This window comes from Cnephaeus nilssonii (genome assembly GCF_951640355.1).
Source record: "Cnephaeus nilssonii genome assembly, chromosome: 4".
Classification (NCBI taxonomy): Eukaryota; Metazoa; Chordata; class Mammalia; order Chiroptera; family Vespertilionidae; genus Cnephaeus; species Cnephaeus nilssonii.
Window position 1 is genome coordinate 109,474,513 of NC_137075.1, and position 26,085 is coordinate 109,500,597.

General features: G+C 48.0%; 1 protein-coding gene and 1 long non-coding RNA gene across 2 annotated transcripts in view; both read left to right on the forward strand.

The window, feature by feature from the left end:
* Window positions 1-26,085, forward strand: part of LOC307097879 — a 431,535-nt gene that overhangs the window by 263,341 nt on the left and 142,109 nt on the right. The gene's annotated exons all lie outside the window — the stretch shown is intronic.
* On the forward strand, window positions 817-24,521 carry LOC307097573 (uncharacterized protein; the record flags this gene model as incomplete). Its single annotated transcript, XM_079767683.1, is given in 3 exon segments — window positions 817-2,286; window positions 2,290-3,003; window positions 22,323-24,521. Coding segments are annotated over 3 exon segments (4,383 nt in total).

Consider the following 26,085-nt stretch of genomic DNA (forward strand, 5'->3'; position numbering starts at 1 on the left):
CCTGTTTGTAGTTAAATATTTAATTTTCAAACCATCCTTTGTGGTTATTCCAGGTCTCTGAGTTTGCAAGACTGCCACGCAGGCCTCCCCTGAGCTTGTCAGGTTAGCATGTGGCTCCTTTCGTCCACATGGGTTTAGAGAATAAAAGCAAAGACAAAATAAAACCAAAATAACACCAAAACTGTGTTTCTCTCCCCACAGCATCATGCTGCTGAGGCCGCCTTTAGCCTTTCCCAGCAATGGTCTTAAGTCCAGACTCTCCAGCAGCCAACGGCCTGTGGCTTTTCCTTTTCAAAGTAGGATGTTATAACTGCGGCAAAGGACCCAGCTTTGGTGCAACACAGTTTCCTCCTTGCATCTTGTCCCGCTGTCTGGCCACCCTTCTCAAATCCACATCCCCTTTCCTACTGATCTCCAGGTGCCCTCTACCATTCCTTGTTGCAAATGGTCCTCTCAGCTGTGTCTCATTCCTCAATTCCAGGTGCATGTTCTCAGAAGTAGTTGTATTTCCAGTCTGGCTCCAGGATGAGGTGTACGACACTTTTGCCTATTTGGCCAACATTTTTTCCTTCCTCTTCCTTCTCTCTTATTTCCCCAGACCTGCCTCTCACCTCCCCCACTTTCATCCCAGCTGAATGCATATCCAGCCCCACCCACTGCCACGCCCTGTCATTGTTACCTCAGCAATCCTGCCAGGGTGGGTTTTCTGTCACTATTCCCTTGGCAGGAAGTGGCCACAGCAGATGGTGGGGACCCAGCTTCACTGAGGAACCTCCCTCTCTTCGTCCCCGTTGATGGTACTCCCTCAACAAGGGCATGAGGCTGGCAGGGGGTCCCGTCACCCTGAGGACGCCCATCCTGCTGCTTGGGCTCTGGGTGGTGCTGGCTCCCACCCAGTGTTCTCAAGGTCGTCCCTCCTGGCGCTACATCTCCTCGGAGGTGGTGATTCCCAGGAAGGAGCTGCACCATGGCAAAGCCCTGCTGGCAGCAGGCTGGCTCTCCTACAGCCTGAGGTTTGGGGGCCAGAGACACGTAATCCACATGCGGCGCAAGAGACTCTTTTGGCCTGGACAGCTGGTGGTGATGACTCAGGATGACCAAGGAGCCTTGCAGGTGGACCACCCCTTTTTCCCGCTCGACTGTTACTACCTGGGCTACCTGGAGGACGTCCCTCTCTCCATGGTCACCGTGGACACGTGCTATGGGGGCCTGGAAGGCATCATGAAGGTGGACGACCTTGCCTATGAAATCAAACCCCTCAAGGATTCCCAGAGGTTTGAGCATATCATTTCTCAGATCGTAGCCGACACCAACGCCACAGGACCTACGTCCAGGCTGGGATACAAGGCAGAGAGGCACCCTCTGCTCTCCAAAGTGAACACCAGTGCAGCCTCCAGGATCAGCAGTAAGCTCTATTCATCCCACAGAGGAAACATGAAAGCCTGCCTCATGAGTTCCAATTCCATTTATACTCTGTACAGAAATATGTCAGAAAACATCAAATTCCTAGTATATCTAGGGAGTTTAATGGACTCCATGTTCCGAGGCCTTGACATAAGGTACTACATCAGCATCATGGTCATTTATAATGCAAGGGATCCAACCGATATGAACAACTTTTTTGTGCCAAGTGGTCCATTTGCTCTGAATTATCGGAACAACATTTATACTCCTTTTCGGCCCTATTCAGGCTTAATGGTGCTTAAAGATGCACCCCATGAACTTAATTTTAATCCCAATGAGAACAGTTTGTGCACGCACACCAGTCTGGTCTATGTGGGTCACCTGTACAGACATATATTATTGTTGGCGGTAATAGCCACCCAGCAAGTTGGGAAGACAATGGGTGTGTATATGGATACAAATGATTGTGTTTGCCAGCGAAGGACCACCTGCATCATGTACAGGTACCCCGTGTTGACAGATGCCTTTAGCAACTGCTCCGTGGTATTCCTACAAAACTCCTATAGTGCTGACCATGCAGACTGTCTCTACTTAACTGGATTTGTCCATGCAAATGAAAGCCTGACAGTCACTCGATGTGGAAACTCTGAGGTGGAAGACAAAGAGCAGTGCGACTGTGGGTCCTTCAAGGAGTGCTATACCAACACCTGCTGTAAAACCGACTGCAGCTTCACGCCTGGAAGCGTTTGTGACAGAGAAAGATGCTGCACAAACTGCACCTACACGCCCGCGGGGACGCTCTGCAGACCGATCCAGAACATCTGTGACCTTCCAGAGTACTGCATGGGGAGGGAAACGAGCTGCCCCATGAATTTTTATCTGTAAGATGGAACCCCGTGCACCGAGGACGGCTACTGCTATCATGGCAATTGTACCGACCCCACTATGCACTGCAAGGAGATTTTTGGGGAAGGGGCACTGAATGGTCCACTCGTCTGTTACTTCATCAATGTATTGGCAAACCGATTCGGAAACTGTAGAACTTCTCATGTGTTCAATCCACGCGCTTGTTATAGCACAGCTCACGTACGGTGTGGACGCCTACAGTGTATAAATGTCACTCATATGCCTCGCCTGCAGGAACACGTGGCTTTCCATCAGTCTTTCAGGGGGAAAAAATGGTGTTTTGGACTGGACACACACCGTGGAACAGAAACAACCGACGCTGGTCATGTGAGAACTGGTACCCCCTGTCGTGAAACATTAATGTGTAATTCGGGCTCATGTAACACTTCCATAGAAGAGATAGACTACAACTGCCCCCCTTCGAAATGCAACTACAGGGGCGTGTGCAACAACCAAGGGAACTGCCATTGCCATGTAAGCTGGGACCCTCCCCTGTGCATAAACCCTGGTGCCGGAGGGAGTGTCGATAGCGGACCCCCGCCAAGAAGAACTCGGGGAGTAAGGACAAATCCTATGTCAATCGTGTATTTGAGAGTCGCTTTTGGTCGCTTGCTTGCCCTCATAGCCGCACTGCTCTTCGGGGTAGCCACGAATGTGAGAACTGTCCAGACCACTACAGTCACTGAAGTGCAAGTTGAAAAGTAAACAGCAAGTCAGCCTTCCGACCCCTGTACAACTCAGGCAACATGAAGAAACACCTGAAAAAAGTCACCATAACCCACTGGCAGAGCTCAAGCCCTCACTTCTAAGCGACTGCAGGGGTCCTGTCCCATATCCAGGGTGTGCGCACCATGAATATTTTCACATCTCTCACTCTGACAGCTCGCTGGCCAGCATCTGCAATAAAGCTTGAGCACTGCACGTTAGCATCCTGTGCAGTTCTTGTAGGTCTGTAAGAGCCCTGAGTGAGCCTGAGACTCAGGTCTGGAGAGAAGACCTGGTCAGCATCTGACCTTGCTCTGTGGATGCCTGTCCCAGGATTAGTAACAGTGGCCACAGGTTCTTTTAGTGCCAATTCCTGACAGTTCCCCACAATTGTGCCCTGAGCACCAAGTGTCCCCTAGTCCGTTGGTAAGGTCTCCGTCTCTAAACAGGTTGGGTTCCCCGCCCCACACACACACCAAATCCCTGACTGTTTCACAGGGCGTGGCTGTGGGCGTGGGCTGAGAGTGAGGGTCCCTTGTCTGCTAGTGACAGCTGAGCCCAGTGGAGAGCACCCTTTCCGGTGTGGAGTGGACCAGTCAGTGGCACTCAGTCAGAAAGGAGGAAGAAATGGCCCACCTTTCTCTGACCTCAGGGGAGCCTGCACATGTGGGCCTCTCCTCCCCTCTGTGCACTACAGAGAGCGTCAGTGAGTGCGAGCTGAGTCCTGGGGAGGCACCAACACCCTCTTCCCCACAGGCCTGTGGGGCTGGAAACCTCCCTCTTCTGTGTCTTCATAGTTTTCCCAGAAATGCCATTGTACAATGTCATGTGTTTTAAAACAGATGAAAGTATAAATTTACCTGAACACTTTAAAATTAGAAATTTCTTCCATGTAACACAGGAACATCATGTGAGATTTAAAAGTCAAAATTCCCACAAACTGGTGGACCTGGATGTTTGTGGTGGACAGACATGTTCAGAGCTGAAGTTGGGACACAAGTGGTCCCTTATTGATGGAAAGTGTCTTCTGTGATGTGTGATGTGGCATAGCTGGGAAGATAGACCAGGGAACCGGGCCCCTGGAGCTCAGGTTCTAGGTCCAAGTAGGTGAGAACTCTAACAGCAGGCGACAATGGGTCCTGCTGGGGGGGGTGAACATGGTGAGGAGGGTCCCCATCACTGCCCATATGTCATCTTCCACCAGCAGTGTTACCTCCTCCTCTGGGGTCTGCAGTGAGAAAGCAGAAAATTAGAGCCTCAGAGAAAGAGCAAGAGCCCTCCATGGAGGCAGATGAGAGCTTGAGAGGAAATCCCTGTGACCAACAGGAAGGCCCTTCCCTCTCCACCTCCCTCTGCCCCTGCTTCTGGGGCTGCTCTCTGCGCTGTGGGTCCTTCAAGCCCCCTGGTGTCCTGATCGCCCCCTGCTGCCCAGCCCTGCTCTCTCCCTCAGGGAGGTTAGTGTTTGGGCTCCACTGACTTCCCGTCACTGTCTGGCACAGTAATACAGGGGCATGTCCTTGTCTCTCAGGCTGTTCAGAGTTAAGTAAACTTGGCTCTTGGACATGTCCCTAGTGATGCTGAGGGGGGATTTTAGTGTTGGATTATAGTCTGTACCTCCACCAGACCACATAACCCTGACCTACTCCAGCCCCTTCCCTGCATCCTGGCTGGTCCAGTGTACACCATAGCTTCTCAGAGAGAATCCAGAGACAGTGCAGGTGAGGGAAAGGGTCTGCGAGGGCTTCACCAGTTCTGGGCCTGACTCCTGCAGGTGCACCTGGGACAGGACACCTGGGGACAAGGAGCATCAGTCCTGTCAGTCACATACAGCCATCCCACAACCCCTGCCTGACCCCTGAGACCCTCACCCTGGGGGGCTGTCAGCAGGCACAGGAGAAGACCCAGCAGTCAGTCTCATCTTCTTCTAGACCATAGTTCTGCCTTCCAGAGACCTCAGCCCTATGTGAGGAGAGAGCTGTGAGCCTGCACAGCCCAGGGGAGGATGTACCCTGGAGCTTGAAGGGAAATTTGCATGTGGGGCAGCCTTTTCCTTTGAAGTAGAAGTCCTGAGGTCAGTGTTCCCTGGTCATTTGGGGCATCTCTTCCCTTGACGTCACTTACCAGCTAAGTAAGGATCAGGGGCCACCTGGGTCATGAAGCACATTGGAATTAGTTCAAGGACAACCTCACCTGAGCGAAGAAGAAATGTTTGACTAGATGAGTAGGTTCCATTGGTAAATTCTCATTCATCTTTCAAACAAATTTAATAGGGATTAGCATTTGTTTAGCTTCTGAAATTCAACAATTACATAATCTACAAGTACCAAAAGTTTATCATTGTCATTTCATACAGTAAATATGTTCACGTTGGTGTAAAATATTTTTAAAAGCACAGCCATTTTTCCATCACATTGTCTTCATTTATGAGGTTACTTTGATGTGAATAACTGCTTTCCAAGCACAAGAAAAAGGGATACCTTTGATTCTTGATGTTGGAACCTTTTTATTGTGTTATAACACACTGTGCAAACCCTTCCCTTAATCAAGCCATGGCTTACTGCAGAAACCCCAAACTAATCATGTCAGAAATGATCATGTTTTAAACTGGAGAAAATATTAGAAATAAAAACAGTGATTATGCATGTGTATCATTGAGAATCTTTCATATGTTGAAGTGATATGGCAGCCTGTTAAGTGACCTGATTTCTCAGTCTAGTGTTATCAGTGATGTTGGGGTTCAGAGTGAGGGAAATTGGGGACTTCCTAGTATACATTTTCTCAGAGGAAAGGGAACTTCAACTCTGACAGGTATCTGTCACTCCCAGGCTCCCTCTGCCCTGTTCCTGAGTATGCTCACTGTGGTCAGAGGGTGCTGGGCTCTCCCCATAACATACCACAGCCTTAATGAGCAATGCACACATTCTCCATCAGGCACAGGATTCAGAAAATATTCTATTGCTAAGTTGTCACTTAATTTCCTTGATGGAATATTTGGTGGAATAAATATTTTACTTTTATTAAAGTTCAGTTCATCAGTATTTTCTTTGATGGGACCTGTTTTGGGTAATTTTACAAAGAATTAACCAGAAAATGCTGGGCCTCCACTGCACATGTGGATTGGCTACAGCAGCCACAGGGACTGGAGCAGGTTCTGGTAGGAAAGGGGAGCGCTGCTGGGAAACTAACCCATAAATGTGGACGTGATTGTGGACCTGGATGATGGGAGGAAGCTGGACTTGATTTCAGTCACATGACAGAAATGTGCCTGATGTTCATGGCCAGAGAGTTACTGGACATGTGGGTTTAAAGCCTCCTCTAGTGAAGGCCCAGAAGGAAGTACAGGGCCTCATAGAGACAGCTGGCATCATCGTAGGAAATACCTGAATAATGATGAGCAGGAGTTGATTGAAGTAGAAACATTAAAGATCATGCAGGCAGGGATCAAGGGAAATAAGGAACCTGTCCGTGCACACCGGTGGGAAGGGGACCCCTGATTCCTACATGCACATTCTCATAGTGTCTCTGTTCTAGAAGGTGACACTTGCCAGGTCCAGGGTATTCCCACTTGGACACCTTTGGGGTCATTACTCACAAGATCTCACCATAAATCACTGAAGTTTCATAATTCATTGGGGTCCCATTTATGAAACCTCTCCACACTCACTGGGAAGAGTGGACATTCCTCACTGGAGGCGCCAAGGTGACGGTGTGTCTGTATGCGGAGCCTTCATTCCATTAGACCAGGGCTCCTGTCTCAGTCCATCATCTTCATTATAATCATCATGAACATCATCATCATCACCACAATTTGCTTACTTATAATCATTCTTCTCATTTTCTATGGACATGGTGGTTGTTCACACACAATGACTTCTTATAAGTAAACAAAGCAGGCAACTCCTCTTCAGATGCCATTAGGGATTGAGATCCCAATGGCCTATCCGTAAGTTGACAAAAGCTTTGAAAAAGCCTATGACAGATTGGTGGGAAAAGACAGGTACCCACTAAGACATTGGGCAAAGCGTTCTTTCCAGTTCTATTATTACCACCACCACCACCACCATTTGTCAACATCATCATCACCATCTTCATTTGCTTATTTATATTTAATCTTCTTGTTTACTTTAGATATGGTTTTTGTACACACATAAGGACCTTTTTTTTCATTTTTTGCTCATTTTGTATAGTTGTATGTAAAATGGGAGGCCATGGTCAATTTACTTTTTTGTTTGACTTCTAACAACTGATGGCTCATGGCTGCCTCTTCTCCATCTGCCCCACACATGCGAAATCAAATAAGAAGTCATAGTTTTCTGTTTGGATGTTATTGTAATATTGAAACCACACAAGTCCCTGGAAGCAGAATTCCTCCCTCTCTCCCACCATCTCGCCAAAATAAAAGCCCAGCGCCTGTCCCCTTCCCAGTCTCCATCAAAGCAGATTGGACTTGCTGAGTGATGTTTTCTTTGCTTCTCAGGGATTTCAATCATGAGCAGAATAAACACCCCACGTCCCCTTGGCGTGTGTGTCATGAACATCTACACCAGCTGTTGTGCCACTGCTTCTGCATGGTGTCAACTACTCTTGTAGCCGTGAGCATGACGACAAGACAAGGACTCTTACCCTGTGGTTCTCTCTTCTGTAGCTTTGGGTTTACACACATGTGGTGCCCACAGTCCAGCATGCAGGTGAGCTGCACTGTTGAGTCACTAGAGCCTCTTGTTGGATTCAGGTGACGTGGGTCAGAAGATTTGATGATTAAAACTCGTTATAGCACAAGTGTGTGTGAAAGAGATTCACTACCTTCTCTTCACATGAGAAAGTTGTCTCTCTTTACAACAGACTTTTGTAAATCAGAGACGTAAGCGACGAATCAGGAATCCAGAGCTTCCCTGAGGGAAACTGTGACATGAGGAAGAAACCACACAGGAAACAGCCCAAACCTCCAACTGCACCTGCTGCTGAGATGGTCCTTGTGTTCAGGGACCCTGAGCGCCCCCTGGTGGTCAGAGTTCCTCCTGCAGGGAGGTGTGTGTCTGGGCTCACACTGACTTCCCCTCACTGTGTATCTAGCACAGTAATACAAGGCCTTGTCCTTGGCTCTCAGGCTGTTCATTTACAGATACAGCGTATCCTTGGCATTGTCTCTAGTGATGATGAATTGGCCCCTTCAGAGTCTGCATAGTATGTGCTGCTGTAGAATTAGTAATGCGTGAGACCTATTCCAGCCCCTTCCCTGGGGACTGGCTGACCCAGCTCATCCAATGTTTACTAAAGGTGATCCAGAGGCTGCACAGGAGAGTCTCAGAGACACCCCAGGCTGCATCAAGCTTCACCCAGATTCCACCAGCAGCACCCCACACTGAACACCTGCAAACACAGAGACGTCCTGGTCAGGAAACTCTCACCTGTCTACTGTTTCTCTCACTCATGTACACTCACATACTCAGTGTCTCTTGTTCTCCATAAATTACTTCTGAAAAGAGCCACAAAGAAAACCCATCTGAGTCCCAACCCCATGGTGAGTGGTCTGTGTTCAATCCCGATCAGAGAATGGGAACATCTGGGGATCCCAGGGCTGGGCTTCTGCCCCAGAGTTGCTGGGTTGGAGCTGGGCTGGTTTTTATGAGCAGAGAGGGCTCCATTTGCATGACCTCCTACCATATAAAGCAATCTGGGGTTTGGCTCTGACATAAAGGACACTGTCCCAGAGTGTGACATGTCCATGGTGCATGTATGTTAAGAATTACTTTCACATCCTGGCCTGTGCCCTTCCCACTGGACCCACCTGCTACAGGAGACCTGTACAAAGACCCAGGGGAGAAATTTGTCTTAAAAAGAAAAAGAGAAGTTTCAAAATGAGAGATGCCTTTGACAGTCACCTGTAATGACAACCAAGAGAAATCAACCCTCACCACTTGAGAAAGAAGTAAAGGAGAAGGAGGTTCATGTTCAGGAGACAGGAAGTTCCCTCTTACACTATTTGCCCTACAGTGTGATCAGAGGACAAACAAAGACCCAATTGTGACTATAGAGTCCATGGACCAAGTATTGGGGGGAAGTACAGCATCTGTTTGGGTCCCTGGTAACCAGAAGCATGAACTAAGAGACGCAGAAAGAACGCCTGAGTCCTATTCCTTCAGGGCAGTTTGGTGCTGGAAGTGTAGCAGCTGCACAGACTCTTTTTTGGTGTTAGTGCTCTACTCTCTGTTGTAGATCCAGTTTCATACATTGGGACATAGAAGAACCTCCGTCATGACCAGGTGTGTTGAGGGGAAGATGTCGGAAATGGTTTAGGAATAATTAAGTTTAGGTGATGAAAATCTTGTTATTGGAGGGCTGATGTTTGCATGTGATCCTTGTGACCACTGTCCCTACATTATGGGGGTAACCTGGAACCTGCACCTCACCCAGTGCCACATTAGGTGGGGGGGAGGTCTCTGGGAACATGATGGGGGATTGACCAAGACCCAGGACACACATGTCCCGGGTTCTTGTTTCATTGGGTTGTCATCTCCTTGTTGTGTGGCCAGTTCATGTTTTCTTCCCTCACTTTCCTCTGAAACAGCCCACATGTTTCCTAGAGCCATGAAGACACTCTGTTGAGAGGGAGCAGGGGCAGCAGCCATTTGTGTGTTGGTTTTGTATCTTACATCTTTCCTGAATTCTAGTTCTATTAGCTTCTCATGCAGTTTTTAGGGTTTTCTATGTACAACATCCTGTCATCTGCTTACAGATAAGGAGAAACATTTTAACTCGTTTCTTTCTGATTTGGACATTTGAAATTTCCTTTTCTTGCCTAATTATTCTGACAAGGACTTCTTGTTTTAATGAATAGAAGTAGTCACAGGGGAGCCCTTATCTTGAACATAGAAAAGAAAAGAAAAGCTTTGAAATATTCTCTTTGTAGTGTGATGTCACTTGTTGGCTTTTCAAATGTGGCCTTTAGTATATTGAAGTCCATGACCTCTACACCTAATCTGCTAAGAATTTTAATTCTGAAACGATTCTCACTTTTAAAGGCTTTATTCTGCATATATTTATATGATGGTGTACTTTATCCTTCATTCTGTGGATGACTCATAGCACAGTTGCTGTTTTACATACGTTGAACCATCCTTGCATGCTAGGACTGTTTCCCACTTGATCGCGATAAATGACCCTTTCAGGTGCTGTTAAGTTTCCTAGTATATTGTTGAGGGGGTTTGCATGTATGTTCATCAAGGATATTGACCTGTCATTTTTGTTTGTTTTTTCTTGACTTTGATATGAGTGTAATGGTTACCTCAATAAATCTGTTTGGAAGTGTTGTCTCCTTCTTTAATTCTTGAAAGAGTTCGAGAAGAGTTGGTTAAAAAGTGATCAATTCTTACTTGAAATTCTGGTAGAATTCACCCTTGAGTTCATTTGGTCCTTGGCTTTTATTTGGTAGAAGGTTTTCACTATTAATTCAATTACATTTTAAAATTTGTAGCAATCTAGCAAAGTTGGAATCAAATTCCTAATTTGAGCTCCTACTAAGTGGACTGAGAAATACCACTTGTTGATCTACAGAGGGTGTGGCCAGTGTTGAAATAATAGTTGCTTGCAGACCACATATTTATTTCATAAAGCATCCAAGAGAATTAAATACAACCATGTTATCTTATATAGAATACATAAAGTACAGTGTGTAACAATATGAACGGTTTTATCACTGTTCATGTGTGAAGGCATTTCTTTTCCAGAAATGAGTGTGTGACTCTGTGTATGAGTGACTGTGTCTGTGTGTGACTGTGTTTGTAACTCTGTGTGTCTGTGTGTCTTATTGTTTGTGACTCTGTGTGTGACTGTATGTGTGACTGTGTATGTGTGTGTGTGTGTGTGTGTGTGTGTGTGTGTGTGATTTTGTGTGCGTGACTATGTGTCTGTGTGACTCTGTGTTTCCTGTGGAAGTAGTAAGAGGATGGTATGGACGCAGGGGGTCCCATGGATGCTCCCGATGCACATCTCACCCCCAGTGAAGCTAGAAAACCTTGGATCCAGGAGGGAAGGTAGAGGAGGAGTTCAATGAGGCACATCCCAGCCCTCAGGTCACCTATCCCCGCCGTGGGGTCAGCACTGCTTCCTGATGGACAGCAGGGCCCTCGTGTGGATGGATGCGGGGCTCCCTGTGTTTGGTGCGCTGAGCTGACAGCTCTTCAGGGGTCAATGTGAACCCAGAGAGGATGGGTGAGGTCCGCAGCCCTGAGTGTACTCAGGCCTTTCAGCAGAGGGAGGGCCTGTGATCTCCTTGGAACCAGGAGGGGGAGGGCACATGGAGAGTCAGAAACTGAGGGAGCTGTGCCCCCTGAGGGAGGGATGCAGAGCTGTGCACACAGCCCAATCCCAGTGATCCAGCTGCGGAGTTTACACTCATCAGCAAAACGTTGAAAAGAGTGAAAAAAGCCACTTTTAGAATTTGTGAAGGAAAGTATACATCATGTCACCTGCACACAATGTCCCTTGCTCATTATTATCTGTAGTGAGAACATGAGAAAGAAGAACCGTCCCTGGAGGCAACTGAAAGCTTTAGAGGAAATCCCTGTGCCCAGTGGGAAGGCCCTTCCCTCTCCTCCTCCCTCTACTCCTTTTTCTGGAGCTGCTCTTTGGACTTAGTGAGATCATGAGCTCCCCCTTGCGTTCAGAGTGCCCCCTGCAGCCCAGCCCTGCTGTCTCCTAAGGGAGGTTTGTGTCTGGGCTCACACTGACTTCCCCTCACTGTGTCTCGCACAGTAATGCACTGCTGTGTCCTCGGTGGTCACGGAGTTCAGCAGCAGGGAGTACTGGTTCTTGGCTGTGTCTCTGGAGATGGAGGTTGGGCTCTTGATGAAGGGGATGTAGTAAGTGTTCCCACTACTACATATGCACCCCATCCACTCCAGCCCCTTCCCCACTGTCAGGAGCCAAGAGTCGGCCATAAATTCTAACCTTATTTCAGTAAAGCTAATGAAGCAGAATATCACGGAAGGCTGGCCTCAGGCACAGGCCCACTTCCTCATGCCTGAGGACAAAGCATTCCTTCCATAGCAGCCCTTCAACACCCATATCCTTTATCTATAGTCAGCACCCTTTATGAAGCCCACAGGACCCGCTCAGCCCCCCGCCCCTCCTAGGCACCTCCCCTACTAGAAACCACATATAAGGAACACTGTAAAAATAAAATTTCGAGGCTTGATCAGAAACCCGTTTGTCTTGCCTACATTCTTTGCGTCCCTTGTCAGTCTCTCATTCTCTTAGGTGCACTGCCTCGGTTCCCCTGTTAGAAGACCCCGCTGGCCGGGGCATTTCTGGCGCCCAACATGGGGCCCGAGGGTCGGCTCTCCGGGGAACATCTGCACATCGGTCCGGCCGGACACCCTCTTGAGTCGCCACCTCGCCGTGTGTGAAGACTCGTCCCTTGATCGCCGTGGAGCTGCCCGTCCGTGAGTATGATCGCAGTTGAGTTTTGCAGATGATCTTTTCAGACAAAGAACTAAGAGTGAATTCCTTGTGAGAACGAGTTTTTATGCCCTTTAATGAATTTCCTACACTTTGAGCTTCTTGTTTCAACCCCCAGTCTGCTAATAAGCACTCGTCTTGCCGATCCGGGAAGAGTTAAGGGTACCGCGATCTGGCTGAGCGAGAACTCTGAATCACCCTGAGGAGTATTTTGTTTCTGGTCGGTTCCTCGTCACGTCTCCTGCAAGCCCTGAGCTCGCTTTGTCTTAGTGGTCGCTAACCGGGCATGGGGCTTATACATCCCGACCTATGATACGCGAGCAGGGGCCCTTGGGCGAACGGAGATCGTTGACGAGACAACTGTCCTAGACACTACAGAAACTCAGGGCTGACCTGGTACTGGGTTTATACGTCCCAGAGGCTTACGTGGAGGGGGTGAATCGAGGAGCTCCCCCGTCAACATGGGCTCCTCTCTCAGTTCTCATGAGGTATTCCTCGATGGGCCCAAGGAGTCCCTCAGGACGCGAGGAGTAGGGGTATCCGCTTTCTCTTACTGGAACCTTATAAAAGATATAATAAAAACAGGAGAGACAGTCTTAAAAGACAGCTCCCGCCCGTCCTCAGCTTGCCCGTCAGTCATGGTAGATATACCAGATGACCCACCTCAAAAGAGTTTTAAAGAAAAAAACAAAAAAAAACCCATCCTACCCCCAGTACCGAAGTCCCCGGTATCTATCCCTCACTTAAAGATTTAAATAAAACACCCTTCGATGATAAACTCTCCCCGGAAGATCAGGAACAAGCTGCCCATTATCACAACGGTGAGAATCCCTGGGGTCTCACTGCTCCTGCTCTTCAAGAGCCTCCTAATAAAACTTACAAACCCCCACCATACAACCCCCCCCACCTTTTACTATCCTCCTCCTTTACCATACAACCCCCCCACCTTTTACTATCCTCCTCCTTTCCGTGCTACAACTCCAAATCTACCCTTTAATTCTGACCCCATCAGACAAGCTAAAGTCTCTTACCCGAGACATATCCTCTTTAAAAGAAATCCTCCAACAAAAACGTGAACACCTCCAGCTTATTAAAGAAGTCCAAGCCCTCGAGGCAGAACTTATCACCCTCTCTACTAACCCAAACCCTTCCAAAACCGTCCCAAAAAACCCAAAATCAAAAACCACCCTCCACGCTTTTCCCGTCACCCGCAGTCAGGGTTCCCGCCCTACAGTCATTGAGGAAGAAGATAACTTACCAGAAGAAGGCTCTGACTCTCAAAATCAAAATCCAGACTCAGACAATGAAGCTTCAGACACTGAAGACCCCAACCCTAGCCAGAGTGACACATCTGAACAAAAATACCGCCACCTTAACCTTAAACATCTTAAAGATCTTAAAGCCGCGGTCAGTAACTATGGCCCTAAGGCCCCATTTACCATCGCCCTTCTCGAAAGCTTAAGTGACAAATGGCTCACACCTAATGACTGGCTATCCCTAGCTCCAGCCACGCTCTCAGGAGGTGATTATGTCCTTTGGCGCACAGACTTTGTTGAAAACTGCCGAGAAACAGCCCAACGCAATAATGAAAGTAAAAACTCCCGCTCGTGGACCAGAGACAAACTTCTTGGCCGACCCCCCTATGAAACCAATGAAGTCCAGGCCAAATTTCCCCCTGGTTTACTAGCCCAAATCCAAGTCGCCGGTCTTAAGGCTTGGTGCCGTCTCCCCCCCAAGGGCTCTGCCACTACCTCGCTAGCCAAAATTCGCCAAGGAGCTGATGAGCCTTACAGTGATTTTATCAGCCGCCTCACTGACGCCGCTGAGAGATTAGTGGGGGGAGGTGAGACGGAAAGTGCCTTCGTAAAGCATCTCGCTTATGAGAATGCTAATCCCATCTGTCAAGAGACAATAAGACCTCATCGGTGCGGCAATCTCTCTGATTATATTAAACTTTGCTCTGGTATAGGTACCTCCCATACTATCGGATTAGCTATAGGAGCGGCCCTAAAAAATTTTACCCAAGAAAAACAGCCAACTACACAACAAAAAACCTGCTTTAATTGCAAACAGCCAGGACACTTCTTAAAAGATTGCCCCAGTGGCAAACAACCACGGGCTCCTCCAAAAACGGTTTGCCCACGCTGCCGACGCGGTCTCCACTGGGCTAATGAATGCCACTCCAAAACGGATATCGAGGGTAAAACCCTTCTGCCAAGGCAGGGAAACTTCTTAAGGGGCCAGCCCCCGCCCCGAACCAGGCACCGAATCAAGGGGCTGTCAGGTTCGTCCCGCAACAGATCCTTCCCGCTCAGGCATCAGCTCCCTCTGCCGCGCCACCCCAGGAAGCGCAGGACTGGACCTCTGTTCCGCCTCCGATACAATATTAATACCAGATCAAGGCATTCAACTTATTCCCACTGAGGCTTTTGGACCCTTACCTCCAGAAACATTTGGTTTAATCTTAGGGCGTGGCAATTCCTCCTTGGCCGGCCTTCAGGTTACCCCAGGGGTCATTGACAATGATTACACGGGACAGATTACCATTCTAGCTTCAGCGCCCTCAAGGCCCATATCTATTTCCAAAGGACAAAGAATAGCTCAGCTTATCCTACTTCCCCTGAACTCCACCAATAAAAGTAATATTCAACAACCTAGGTTGGATTCTGCCTTCGGTTCCTCTGATATCTATTGGGTTCAACAGATTACCACTGAGAGGCCACTACTCACTCTTGAATTAGACGGAAAAATTTTTAAAGGTTTAGTAGATACAGGGGCAGACGCCACGGTAATATCGACCCGATACTGGCCCCCCAGTTGGCCCTGCGAAGCCTCTGTAACACATCTTAAAGGCATTGGCCAATCTACCAACCCAAAACAGAGCGCAAAAATCCTAACCTGGAAAGATACTGGGGGTAAAACTCAGGGCAAGTCCAACCTTATATTGTCCCAGGACTACCTGTTAACCTATGGGGACGAGACATTCCATCTCAATTAAAGCTCATTATGTGTAGCCCCAATGAAATTATTACCCAACAAATGCTTAACCAAGGCTTTTTACCAGGACAAGGACTAGGAAAAAATAATCAAGGCATCAAACAACCACTTTCTATAACACCCAGAAATGACTGATTAGGATTAGGAAACCAAAATTTTCCATGACGGTCATTGACTTTCCTGTACCCCTCGCAGATAAAATCAAATGGAAATCTGATTCCCCTGTGTGGGTAGATCAATGGCCATTAACTAACGAGAAACTTACAGCCGCCTCAAAGTTAGTACAGGAACAATTGGCCGCTGGGCATCTAGAACCTACAACCTCTCCATGGAATACTCAGCCTGTCCCCTTGCCCAGCCTTGATTACATCGCTGGCCGTAGTAAACGGGCTGTCCAATTCATTCCCTTACTCGTCGGTCTAGGAATCTCTGGAGCCGTAGCTTCTGGCACAGCAGGTCTAGGGGTGGCAATACACTCCTACACAAAACTCTCTAATCAATTAATTGACGATGTCCAAGCTCTTTCAGGGACCATTAGTGATCTTCAGGACCAAATTGATTCCTTAGCAGAAGTCGTATTACAAAATAGAAGAGGGTTAGATTTACTCACGGCAGAACAGGGAGGGATATGTTTGGCTCTACAGGAACGATGCTGCTTCTACGCTAACAAGTCTGGCATCATCCGAGACAAGATCAAGAAGCTACAAGAAGACCTCGTCAAGAGACGAAAAGAGCTATTTGAAAACCCGCTCTGGAGTGGACTTAATGGACTCCTCCCCTACCTCCTCCCCATCCTTGGTCCCCTTGTTGGTTTTCTCCTTATTCTTACATTTGGCCCTTGGGCATTTAGAAAAATAACCGACCTCGTAAAACAGCAAATAGATTCAGCTTTAGCAAAACCCATTCAGATTTATTATCAATGCCTGGAAATGGCCGATAGGTGGGACTCGGTTTACCAAGAGCGCGAAAACCTCCAGACCCAGACTCGCTCCTTCCCTACGGGGACAGCGTCTTAACCAGAGGGATGCTTACCTACGCTCTAGCCAGAGCCAGAGGTATGGGTATCGAACCGAGTGCAGAGCAAAGCATTGCAAGGGAAGGTCGGGACATTTTTCCAACCTCCTCTGGATTTCCCTGAGAGTATACCTGGTTTGCATAGAGGTTGACATCGATAAAAATAATGGCTCTGCCTCTCCTCCCCAAAAGATGTCAAGAGCCACACATGGTGGGTGTGCAAAGCCCACGGGAAGAACCAGGTCAATGTCTCCTTGGTCGATTAATGCCCACTCCCGTTTCTTAAACAGAAAGGGAGGAGATGTCAGGAGCCAAGAGTTGGTCAAAGGATTAACTCTGACCTTACTTCAGTAAGTTACTGAAACAGAAACTCACGGAAACTAGGCCCACTTCCTCTTGCCTTGAGGACAAAGCATTCCTTCTGTAGCCTCCCTTCAACCGCCACACCCTTTATCTATAGTCAGCACCCTTTACGACTTTAGCCGATTATCTAAGTCCACATGACCCGTTCAGCCCCCACCCCTCCTAGGCATCTCCCCTTCTAGAAACCACATATAAGGAACACTGTAAGAATAAAATTTCGAGGCTTGATCAGAAACCCTTTAGTCTTGCCTCCATTCTTTGCGTCCCTTGTCTGTCTCTCATTCTCTTAGGTGCGCTGCCTCGGTACCCCCTTTAGAAGACCCCGCTGGCCGGGGCATCTGCTTTTCCTTCTCCCAGCCTGAATCCCCACTCATTTGCTTTATTTATTTATTTATTTATTTATTTATTTATTTTATTTTATTTTAATACATCTTTATTGTTCAGATTATTACATTTGTTACTCTTCCCCCCACCCCCCTTAGCTCCCCTCTACCTGGTTCCCACTCCACCCTCTGCCCTTACCTCCCCTCCCCACTGTCCTCCTCCATAAGTGTATACTTTTTGTTCAGTCTCTTCCCACACCCCCACTCCCCTTTTCCCCTGAGATTTGTCAGTCCACTCCCTTTCTATGCCCCTGATCTATTATATTCACCAGTTAATGCTGTTGATCAGATTTTTTATTCCCTTGGTTTTTAGATTTACTTGTTGATAGTTACGTATTTGTTGTTCATAATTTTTATCTTTTTCTTCTTCTTCCTCTTCTTAAAGAATACCTTTCAGCATTTCATATAATTCTGGTTTGGAAGTGATGAACTCCTTTAGCTTTTTCTTATCTGTGAAGCTCTTTATCTGGCCTTCAATTCTGAATGTTAGCTTTGCTGGGTAGAGTAATCTTGGTTGTAGGTTCTTGCTGTACATCACTTTGAATATTTCTTGCCATTCCCATCTGGCCTGCATAGTTTCTGTTGAGAAATCAGCTGACAATTGTATGGGTGCTCCCTTGTAGGTAACTAACTGGTTCTCTTGCTGCTTTTAAGATTCTCTCTTTGTCTTTTGCTCTTGGCATTTTAATTATGATGTGTGTTGGTGTGGTCCTCTTTGGATTCCTTTTGTTTGGGGTTCTGTGTGGTACCTGGACTTGTAAGTCTATTTCTTTCACTAGGTGGGGGAAGTTTTCTGTCACTATTTCTTCAAATAGGTTTTCAGTATCTTGCTCTCTCTCTTCTTTTGGCACCCCCATTATTCTTATGTTGGTACGCTTGAAGTTGTCCCAGAGGCTACTTAACTATCTTCAACTTTTTGGATTCTTTATGCTTTTCCAGAGGAGTGTTTTTTTGCTTCTTGGTATTCCAAATCTTTGACTTTATTCTTGTGATCCTCTATTCTGCTTTTAGGTCTCTGTATAATATTTTTTTATTTCAGTCAGTGTATGCTTAATTTCTAGTTGATCCCTTTTCATATCCTCGAGGTTCTCATTTAATTTATTAGCCTTTTCTAGGAAATTCTTGAAAAACCTTATAACTGTGGTTTTGAAGTCTATATCCAGTCTTTTGCTTTCCTCCATTTCCTTCAATTGTGGCCTGCCTCTTTATCTGCGCATTTTAGCTGTTTCCCTGAGTTGATGAAGTTGCTTTGTGTGTTAGGTGTTCTAGCAGGGCCCAGTAGCTCAGCCTCCCCAGTTGTGGACCCTCTTGGTGCACCCCTTTGTGGCCTGTATGTGCAGTCTTGTTGTAGTTAAGCCTTGCTTGTTGTTGGTATCACTGGGGGTAGTTGATCTCCAAGCCAATTGGCTGTGAGGATCAGCAGTGTCTCCACTGGGAGGGCTTCTGTGCTCAGCTTGGATGGGGCAGAGTCTCAGGATGGTGCAGACAAGCTTTGGTTTCCGTCAGCCCTGCCCTAAGAGGGCCCTGTGCTCCATATCCCGAGGCAATGGTTGTGGGCACCTCTGAGAGAAGGCTGGTCTCAAGTTTCACCCGCTGCCAGACAGTCTAGTTTCTCCCCGACCAGAGCTTGATATCAGTGCAATCGGGAGGTTTTGTTTTCCTCTCCAACGAGAATGCTAGCCGCGCATTTGCTTCCCGCTCTTTCCACATGCCTCGAGTAAGCCAGCCATATTCAGCCACCCGCCCTTTCCGCGCTCACGGATCTCCACACCTCCACAGCTCCTGAGGCTCAGTGTCCTTTTCTCTTTTTCTCTAGTTGTAGAATTTCTATTCAGCCAGATTTCCAGTGGTTCTGGCCAATGTCCGCTCTGTTTTCCAGTTGTATTTTTAAAATTGTTGTGGTAGGCAACAATTAGGTGTTTACCTTATGCCACCATCTTGGTTTCTCTCCCATTCATTTGCTTGAACTTCACCTTCTAGATCCTAGCTTCCCCACTCTGGGACTCTAGTAAGGGCAGTGCCCCACAGCCTCCTCCCTCATGTGCTATGAGGCCCTTGGCCTGCCAGGTACTTTCTTTGCACTGTGTTAACCTGGTAGTTCAAAGTCCCTGAAGGTCGTTGCTGGGCTGTGTTGTGTAGTCATGATGATCCCTAGGAATTGGTGCAGCTCAACCTGGCCCAGGTGTGGGCATGATGGTCCTGGGTGAGTTTCTCAGAGGTTTCTTGCCTAGGCTAGCCATCATTCCAACAGGCTGGGAGGGACACATACTCCTCGTACTGCCTTTTTTGTTCAGGGCTGGAGGGCTGACAGTATCCATCCAGGCTCAGAGCACCTCACTTCCTCAAGTTGGAGTCCTGATAGATGTGCATTTGTGGCCACTGCTAGAGAGTGCCTCTCAGACATAGACACAGGAATGGTGGCTGGCTTTGTGCAATGACAACATTCTTCCCAGAGGTGCCACTGTTGACACTCCCATGGGCACCCTGGTGTGGCATCCTGCAGGATCCCAGCCTCCATGGCAAGGGCAGTTCCTTTTCTGTTTCAAATTCCTTTGTAGCTGCATTTCTCAGGGACACAGACACATCTCAGAGGAGCCAAATTCTGTTTCAGAAGGTGTTTCTACTGGCTTTCCAGGGCATGGCAGGTACCAGATTTCACAGGCCTGGCATCTTTCATTCTTGCTGCCAGCGTTCATCCAGCAAAGTCACTCCTCCTGGAGATGAGAGGCTGCTGGAAGGCCAGGTGCTACTCCCTCCACCCGGGTCTCCATGAGTGTTGGCACCCTGCAGCCTCCACACCTCACGTCTCCTGCTGCACCAGCATGAAGTGGCAGGATGGCTCAGCATGTCCACAGCATCCAAGAGGAAGGGAAAATGTATTTAGACTTTGATAACTCAGGTACCCACATGCCACCCTCTGTGGAAACTGAAGAGCAGGTGAAGGAGTCTGTCTGTATCACAGTATGAGGGGTAGGTGAACACTGTGGGAGGACTCAGAAGTCTTACAGTGGGAAAGGAATGTGGGCAGTGGAGAGCTCAATGAATAGCCCTGGAAATACATCCATGACCACATTGTGCTCAAATAGTGACTGTATTCCTTATTAAAAGAACAATTGCTAGAAAACAATGATAGATTCTTATCGGGACCTGTGAGTGAATTTCTCATCCCCTCCTCAAGAAACTGCACAATTGGATAAAAACGTGTAAAATATTGGTTCTCATGATAGGGAAAATGAGACATTTTCAGGGGGCTAGCAATCTGAATTAGTCCCAGTAACCTGCTTTCTACTGCACTCTCTTGCTAGCTGGTAATTAATTCCATTTGTGAAAGAATGTGGGAGATGGGTCTGGCCAGTCCTTAGTTCCTCCCATGCCAGGTGTGTCCTGGTTATCTGAGCTATGCTGTGCTCAAGGCTACAAGATTTCTATAAGATATCTGCTAAGCACAATAAATCTTTCTCTGCCCTATTTTGTCCTTTTTAAGCCCTTCAATATATATGTATAAAGTTCTCATTGAACAGGTGGTTCAGGATCTGAATCTTAGAGTCCCCTGAACCAGCAGCGCTGCTTTCATTAAAGGCTCTTTACCCAACCTCACAGTATTGGACTGTCACTTCGCTGCCAATTTCATAAATTCCACATTCCATAACACTCTCCTAACGGACATCCACAAAGGCCCAATGTGTCTTCAGTGGAGAGCTAGTCAGCATGTGCAGATGAAGCATCTCTCAAAAGCCAAGGAGAGAACCAAAGGGAAGGGCTCCAGAGAACAACCACATGGCTCCCACTGGACCAGAAGTCCTTCCCGTCATCAGCAGCTGGAGGAGGAAAAGGAAAACCTGGTCCAGGAAGCCTCAGGTAGACACTAGGAGACGCTTCACTCACTAGGCCCCAAAGAGCTTCCAAGCAGCAATCAGCAGGAGTTCACCATTGTGTTAACGTAAAAAAACCATTGAAACCTATAAAGAATTTTTGTGAGTTTATTTGAACCAAACTGTCGACATATGCCAGGAAGCAGAACCTCAACGAATTGAGATAATGCTCCAGAGAATGGCGGGGTTACATTTGTATTTATACATTGCAATCAAAGGAAGGACATAGATGGGTTACATGAAATTCATTGATGATAGATTAAGAAAGTGGGATGAAGCAAAGTGGTGGGAAACCCCTGGAATTGGATAAAAAGTAAAATGATGGACACATACTTAGGTGGGTGCATGAACAATTAACATGATAATGAAAGGATTGGTGGTATCTGTCCTGGTGCCCACCACATTTGTTTGTGTCTCAGAGGCTCCAGAAAAAGGGAAGTTACAAGTTACCCAGACATCTCACAGATATGTTATCTTAGAGGCAAAAAGGCAAATGGGCTCAGGAAAGATCTAAGTTGATCTTTGTCAGGGAAAATATTGACCTAGGACATGACTACCCACTATAACCTGTTTGTAGTTATATATTTCATTTTCAGACCTTTTTTTTGTGGTTATTTTTAGGTCTCTGAGTTGGCAAGACTGCCACGCAGGCCGCCAATGAGCTTGTCAGGTTAGCATGTGGCTCCTTTCTTCCACAGTTGGAAACTTCTTAGCTGCAGACCAGAAGAAGACACATATAGTTACAGAAATGAACCATGTCAACACCTACGAGGGTAAAATTAACAAAGTCCAGCTCGCCTGCCAAAGGCATAGGAAAAGCAGCCCAATAATAAGGACAACAGTGACCCTTGGGAATGATGCAGGTGCATCCTGATGACAGAGTTGTAGGGACTTTAACTGCTGAAACTACACACCATGTGTGCAGGTTGCTAGAAAGAAGACTGAGGTGTGCAGGAGAGACAGGGCTCTGCTTCCTTCTCTCTTATTTCCACTTTAGCATTCAGATCCGCCTCTCACCTCCCCCACCTCCACCCCAGCTGAATGCATGTCTAGCTCCACCCACTGACGCGCCCTGTCATTGTTACCTCAGCATCCCTGCCAGGGTGGGTTTTCTGTCACTATTCCCTTGGCAGGAAGTGGCCACAGCAGATGGTGGGGACCCAGCTTCACTGAGGAACCTCTCTCTCTTGGTCCCCGTTGATGGTTCTCCCCCAACAAGGGCATGAGGCTGGCAGGGGGTCCCGTCACCCTGAGGATGCCCATCCTGCTGCTTGGGCTCTGGGTGGTGCTGGCTCCCACCCAGTGTTCTCAAGGTCGTCCCTCCTGGCACTACATCTCCTCGGAGGTGGTGATTCCCAGGAAGGAGCTGCACCATGGCAAAGCCCTGCTGGCAGCAGGCTGGCTCTCATACAGCCTGAGGTTTGGGGGGCAGAGACACGTCCTCCACATGCGGCGCAAGAGACTCTTTTGGCCTGGACAGCTGGTGGTGATGACTCAGGATGACCAAGGAGCCTTGCAGGTGGACCACCCCTTTTTCCCGCTCGACTGTTACTACCTGGGCTACCTGGAGGACGTCCCTCTCTCCATGGTCACCGTGGACACGTGCTATGGGGGCCTGGAAGGCATCATGAAGGTGGACGACCTTGCCTATGAAATCAAACCCCTCAAGGATTCCCAGAGGTTTGAGCATATCATTTCTCAGATCGTAGCCGACACCAACGCCACAGGACCTACGTCCAGGCTGGGATACAAGGCAGAGAGGCACCCTCTGCTCTCCAAAGTGAACACCAGTGCAGCCTCCAGGATCAGCAGTAAGCTCTATTCATCCCACAGAGGAAACATGAAAGCCTGCCTCATGAGTTCCAATTCCATTTATACTCTGTACAGAAATATGTCAGAAAACATCAAATTCCTAGTATATCTAGGGAGTTTAATGGACTCCATGTTCCGAGGCCTTGACATAAGGTACTACATCAGCATCATGGTCATTTATAATGAGAGGGATCCAACCAATATGAACAACTTTTTTGTGCCAAGTGGTCCATTTGCTCTGAATTATCGGAACAACATTTATACTCCTTTTCGGCCCTATTCAGGCTTAATGGTGCTTAAAGATGCACCCCATGAACTTAATTTTAATCCCAATGAGAACAGTTTGTGCACGCACACCAGTCTGGTCTATGTGGGTCACCTGTACAGACATATATTATTATTGGCGGTTATAGCCACCCAGCAAGTTGGGAAGACAATGGGTGTGTATATGGATACAAATGATTGTGTTTGCCAGCGAAGGACCACCTGCATCATGTACAGGTACCCCGTGTTGACAGATGCCTTTAGCAACTGCTCTGTGTCATTCCTACAAAACTCCTATAGTGCTGAAAATGCAGACTGTCTCTACTTAACTGGATTTGTCCATGCAAATGAAAGCCTGACAGTCACTCGATGTGGAAACTCTGAGGTGGAAGGCAAAGAGCACTGCGACTGTGGGTCCTTCAAGGAGTGCTATACCAACACCTGCTGTAAAACCGACTGCAGCTTCACGCCTGGAAGCGTTTGTGACAGAGAAAGATGCTGCACAAACTGCACCTACACGCCCGCGGGGACGCTCTGCAGACCGATCCAGAACATCTGTGACCTTCCAGAGTACTGCATGGGGAGGGAAACGAGCTGCCCCATGAATTTTTATCTGCAAGACGGAACCCCGTGCACTGAGGACGGCTACTGCTATCATGGCAATTGTACCGACCGCAGTATGCACTGCATGGAGATCTTTGGGGAAGGGGCACTGCATGCTCCAGTAAGCTGCTACTACATCAATTTAAGGGCAAACCGATTCGGACACTGTAAAATTACTCATGTGTTCAATCCAATCGCTTGTACTACCAGTAACGCACTGTGTGGACGCCTACAGTGTACAAACGTTACTCATATGCCTCGGCTGCAGGAACACGTGGGTTTCCATCAGTCTTTCGAGGGAAACACCTGGTGTTTTGGACTGGAAACACACCGTGGGACAGAAACAACCGATGCTGGTTTAGTGAGAACTGGTACCCCCTGTCCTCATTCAAAATTTTGTAATACGGGCTCCTGTAACACTTCCATACAAGACATAAACTACAACTGCCCCCCTTCAAAATGCAACTACAGGGGCGTGTGCAACAACCAAGGGAACTGCCATTGCCATGTAGGCTGGGACCCTCCCCTGTGCATAAACCCTGGTGCCGGAGGGAGTGTGGACAGCGGACCCCCGCCAAGAAAAACTCGGGGAGTGAGGACAAATCCTATGTCAATCGTGTATTTGAGAGTCGCTTTTGGTCGCTTGCTTGCCCTTATAGCCGCACTGCTCTTCGGGGTAGCCACGAATGTGAGAACTGTCCAGACCACTACAGTCACTGAAGTGCAAGTTGAAAAGTAAACAGCAAGTCAGCCTTCCGACCCCTGTACAACTCAGGCAACATGAAGAAACACCTGAAAAAAGTCACCATAACCTTCTGGCAGAGCTCAAGCCCAAACTTCTGAATGGCTGCAGGGGTCCTGTCCCATATCTAGGGTGTGCGCACCATGAATATTTTCACATCTCTCACTCTGACAGCTGGCTGGCCAGCATCTGCAATAAAGCGTGAGTACCGCACTTTAGCATCCTGTGCAGTTCTTGTAGGAATGTAAAAGCCCTGAGTGAGCCTGAGACTCGGGTCTGGAGAGGAGACCTGGTCAGCATCTGACCTTGTTCTGTGGATGCCTGTCCCAAGATTTGTGACAGTGGCCACAGATTCCTTTAGGACCAATTCCTGACAGTTCCCCACAATTGTGCTCTGAGCACCAAGTATTCCCCAGTCCTTAGGTAAGATCACTTTCTCTAAACAGGTTGGGTCCCCCACACGCACACATCAAATCCCTGACTGTTTCAAAGGCTGTGGCTGTGGACATGGGCTAAGAATGAGGTTTCCTTGTCTGCTAATGACAGCTGAGCCCAGTGGAGAGCACCCTTCCCTGTGTGTAGTGGACCAGTCAGTGGCACTCAGTCAGAAAGGAGGTAGAAGTGGCCCACCTGACTCTGGCCTCAGGGGAGCCTGCACATGTGGGCCTCTCCTCCCCGCTGTGCACTGCAGGGAGCGTCAGTGAGTGCGAGCTGAGTCCTGGGGAGGCATCAACACCCTCTTCCCCACAGGCCTGTGGGGCTGGAAACCTCCCTCCTCTGTGTCTTCATAGTTTTCCCAGAAATGCCATTGTACAATGTCATGTAAAACAGATGAAAGTATAACTTTACCTGAACACTTTAAAATTAGAAATTTCTTCCATGCAACACAGGAACATCATGTGAGATTTAAAAGTCAAAATTCCCACACATTGGTGGACCTGGGTGGTTGTGGTGGACAAACATGTTCAGAGCTGAAGTTGGGACACAGTGGTCCCTTATTGATGGAAAGTGTCTTCTGTGATGGGTAATGTGGCGTAGCTGGAAAGAAAGAGCAGGTCCCCAGGCCCATGGAGCTCAGAATCTAGGACCAAGTAGGTGAGAACTATAACAGCAGGCGACAATGGGTCCTGCTGGGGTGGTGAACTTGGTGAGGAGAGTCCCCATCTCTGTACATGTCATCTGCCAGCTGCAGTGTTACCTCCTCCTCTGGGTTCTGCAATGAGAAAGCGGGAAATTAGCGCCTCAGAGAAAGAAGAAGAACCCTCCATGGAGGCAGATGAGAACTTGAGAGGAAATCCCTGTGACCAACAGGAAGGCCCTTCCCTCTCCACCTCCCTCTGCCCCTGATCCTGGGGATTCTCTCTGCACTGTGGGTCCTTCGTGCCCCCTGATGTCCTGATCGCCCCCTGCAGCCCAGCCCTGCTGTCTTTCTCAGGGAGGTTAGTGTCTGGGGTCCACTGACTTCCCCTCACTCTCTCACACAGTAATACAGGGGCATGTCCTTGTCTCTCAGGCTGTTCAGAGTTAAGTAAACTGGCACTTGGATGTGTCCCTAGTGATG